Raw genomic sequence first — 3,889 nt, 5'->3', positions numbered from 1 at the left:
TTTGAAAATGCGAACGGTGATATGAAGGCTGAGTACAGTTTCTGAGTAGTATTTGCACTATAATGTCCCTTACACAGAATTTGCAAATGTACACAGCCTATCAGACATTTCAGTACTGTGTATCTCGAATCGACGTGCATTCTCACATACTGCTGAATTCTGTCGGCTCTCGCCATTGCATGAGCCATGTTCTGAAACTGATCTCTGCGTGCTGGTGTTTGGAAGAGCCATATTTTTTCAGTGGACGACTATATCCATGGTTGCGGCCAGGACCAAAGCACCAGCATTCAGTTTGCTTTATTTTAGAAGGCATCTTTACCACAGCTCACAAATGCATTACCCAAGTAAAGATCACTGAAACGGTTAAAAACTATGCAGCAGCATGGCCAAGCCACAACTGTATAGGTGTTACTGCATATAGTAACGACGTGGGATCGACGAGGACACGGAGAACGACAAACAAACACGCTTTATCAATTAGAGAAAGAACTGTAACGTCTTCTTCGTCCCCACGAACAGAAGCTGGCAACACCTTTAAGAGAAGGTGGCAAGCTGAACTGAACGTAAGCCTGGAGTGACAAATATAAACGTTCCAGCTCCATTCCTTTATCATGTACACTTAAAAAATAGTATCGAAATGTTGAGATGCCACATTCTTGGCCAATCACCCGGAGTTGGTATGGGCTGTACTAGAGGGACATCATCATCAATTCCAGCTCAGTACCTTGCATATGACGATTTTGTTGCAGGTGTTCCTTACTGTGCAGCTTTCTATTTACTTGTGTTTACTTGGTGGATTTACCTTCACAATGTCATATTCTTACGGAACCTAAATGTTGGCAAAACATTGCATTGGAAATAGTTCCTACAACAGGTGGGTTACATCAATCTTTGGCTAAATGTGTCTGCATCTGCCTGCTGTAGCCGAGAAGACACATTTTGGGAAATATTGGCTTCACCTGTTTTGTATGGTATTGCTTCATCGGTACATTGTGTGTCTCCTTTTGCGTGCACAATTTCTTTTTGTAATTCCGAAGGTCGCGAGATCGAATCCCGCCTGTGGTGAGCCTATTTTCGATGAAGGCAAAAATTCGAGAGGCCCGTGTACTTTTACTTATGTGCACGTTAACGAACCCCGGGTGCTCAAAATTTCCAAAGCACTCCACTACGGCATCCCTCATAATCATATCGTTGATTTGGGACGTACAAACCTAACAGTTAGTATTAATTTGTCTGTGTAATTAATCTTCATTTAATTAAAGTGGAACAAGTATATGGAATTTGCCTTGATATAAACCGGAGTGTCAAAAAACTGAAAAATGGGACAAAGTTTTCATGTGTAACGCGTGTGGTCCAGTATCTGATGGCCCAAAGTAAGGTCGTGATGTTTCCTATGTAATAAATATGTTGCTTTGATATGCAATTAAAGTTATTATTGACGACGCCGTTTGGTTTTGGTCCTGCGTTTTGTTGTGTATTGTTTAGTTTATTTTCTATAAATGCCACTGAACACCTAGTTGAAACACCTGGGAACATTCTTTTCAAACACAAAAATTTCTTCTCATTTGAGCACTGTTTACTTTAGTGTCGAGCGAGTGTGTGACACGACAGCCGAGTCTCCGGGCGCACCAGCGCGCCCGCATGCTTATTCAAGCTTGCACTGACGTCACCGTGGCCGACATCTTTGGGTACCAGCGGGTTGAGACGCTGCGTGAACTTTTGCTCGAACGCGAGCAAGAAACGTAGGGGCTCACCATCAGATTAGTGCCGGCGCCCCCAGGCATTTTTCATACCCAACCCTCACGTTCCTTTGTGTTCCCCCTTTGCGCGGCTGGCGAACAAAAGAAAGCGGGGACCCAACGTCTGGGTGTCCTCCTCACCACTGGCACTCTAATGAGATAAAAACGGCTGGGTGGCCGCCATGTTTGGGCCCCAGCGCAGAGAACCTGCCTGTGACGTCACGTACAAGCTATGTATATATCAGTGCATGTTGTACTGCCATCCAGCGGTACTGTTGTACACTTCATGGATGTTTTGCTGCCATCTAGTGGTACTGCCGTACACTGCGGGTAAAACCAAACCAAACAAAGAAACTCTTATTCCGAAAGGAAACAACGTTCATAGGTCGAGCCTTTTCGGCCTGCGGATCTTTGTGCCAAACCTTGAGACGAGTGGCGTAGAAGTAAAACCAGGAGGTGCCTCTGCAGTGGAGGTGCTTTCGTGAGGCGACGCGGTACTGTTCCGGGCCGCCACGGGAGTTCTAGGCGGCCTGTTAGTGCATTGCGCAGGACGTCCCGTCGTTGGTACCAGGTGCATCTGGTTGCGCTGGCGTACACTCGTCGGAGTCTCCACCACGTAGGAGCGCGGGCGTTGAGCTGGCCACGAGAATGTCGCGGGGGAGTTGACATCCTGCACCCAGACCTGCTGGCCGGCCTTAAGGGGCCGCAGTGTGCGAGCGGCATGTCTTCTGTTGAAGTCGGATGCTTGGCGCCTCCGGAAGTCTTCGTCACCCAGGTCTGCAGGCGCCTACCCATGAGCAGCTGAGCAGGTCTCGCTCCATATACCCCAGGGGTGTCCCCGTGTGCCAGAAGCCTTAGGTAGGGATCATCCGCCTTCCGAAGCAGGTCTCTGACAGTCCTCACCATCTGTTCCACCTCTTCGTTCGACTGTGGAATATGGGGGCTGCTGGTGACGTGGCGGAAGCCGTAGGGCTCAGCGAAGGCGGAGAACCTGCTTGCAGCAAACTGACGACCGTCATCGCTGCTCACCAGTCTCGGAATCCCATGGCGCGCGAAAACGCTCTTGATGGTGTTAATGACAACAGGTGCTGTAGTCGAGCGTAGGCTGATGGCTTTCGGAAAGCGTGACCGGTAATCCACCAGAAGTACGTAGTCTTGGCCGTTCAGGTGAAAAAAAGCAATGCCCAGCTCTTCCCAGGGCCGAGTTGGAGTGATTGACGGCAGCATGGGCTCCGAGCGCTGCACCCCGGTTTCGGCGCACGTGGCGCAGTTAGACACCATTGTCTATCTGGTTGTTGATGCCCGGCTACCAGGTTGACTCCCGAGCTAAAGCTTTGCACCGGTTGATGGCCATCATAGAGGAGCTCGAGCGTGCTGCGATGAAAGGCGCACGGCACGACGATGTGGGACCCCTTCAGAAGCAGTCCCTCACAGATGCTGAGATCCCCTTGGTACGCTTGGAAAGCGTGTACGCGATGTTGAGAAAGACAAACCGAACGGTGTGAATTCCAACTCAACTGACTTTATTCTTGTCTCTCCGCTCCCTTCGCCTTTCCCTTCCCCGTGTGGTGAGGGAGTTGAGTAGGCGAGGGAAGAACCGGTTATGGAGAGGAGGACTGCCGCATCTTCACTGCTTGCTTTGTCGGTTGCCACCACAGCACTCCCCCCTAAAAGCCGGAACACACGTACGCGTTGCAGCGCGTCGGCGCGTGACTTTTTGACGCGGCGCCGCGCCCTCTCCCTATGGAGAGAGGGCGCGCAGCTTTCCGTAGCCGCGCGCCCTCTCTCCCCATAGGGAGAGGGCGCGGCGCCGCGTCAAAAGGTCACGCGTTGACACGCTGCAACGCGTACGTGTTCAGGCCTTTAGTGCGTTGCTGAACGGAGCTAAAGGTCCAGACGAGTGGGCGCTCTTGATAGCCATCCGCTGTGCGTCAGCCGAGTGGGCATCTCCTTCGCTTGGTCCTGGCGAGGATTCTCTTGGTGGAGACAGTCTAGTGGGGACCTCGTTAGCTTGGGCTGGCGTTGAAGCTGGGGGTCCTGGCGAGGATGCCCTTGGTGGAGACAGCCGAGTGGGTACCTCGTTAGCTTGGGCTGGTATTGAAGCTGGGGATCCTGGCGAGGATTCCGTTGGCGGAGGCACCACTGTGTCT

The 3,889-nt window shown here is 51.3% G+C and overlaps 1 protein-coding gene across 1 annotated transcript; it reads right to left on the bottom strand.

The window, feature by feature from the left end:
- Window positions 1-2,118: 2,118 nt before the first annotated feature.
- LOC119374319 (uncharacterized) lies at window positions 2,119-3,020 on the bottom strand. The gene is made up of 2 exons (XM_037644397.1): window positions 2,643-3,020; window positions 2,119-2,526 (listed from the first exon to the last, which is right to left on the bottom strand). Exons 1-2 carry the CDS (start codon window positions 3,018-3,020, stop codon window positions 2,119-2,121), a joined length of 786 nt encoding a protein of 261 aa, XP_037500325.1.
- Between the last annotated feature and the right edge of the window lie 869 nt (window positions 3,021-3,889).

Source organism: Rhipicephalus sanguineus, chromosome 11 (genome assembly GCF_013339695.2).
Source record: "Rhipicephalus sanguineus isolate Rsan-2018 chromosome 11, BIME_Rsan_1.4, whole genome shotgun sequence".
Taxonomy (NCBI): domain Eukaryota; kingdom Metazoa; phylum Arthropoda; class Arachnida; order Ixodida; family Ixodidae; genus Rhipicephalus; species Rhipicephalus sanguineus.
This window is presented reverse-complemented; position numbering and strand designations above follow the sequence as displayed.

Excerpts from the sequence above, each read along its gene's own strand:
- LOC119374319 (XM_037644397.1), bottom strand. The coding sequence starts at position 3,020 with ATGGTGTCTAACTGCGCCACGTGCGCCGAAACCGGGGTGCAGCGCTCG. Across the intron at positions 2,527-2,642 it reads ACGAAGAGGTGGAACAGATG|GCGCCTGCAGACCTGGGTGA; the intron begins GTGAGGACTGTC and ends GCTCATGGGTAG.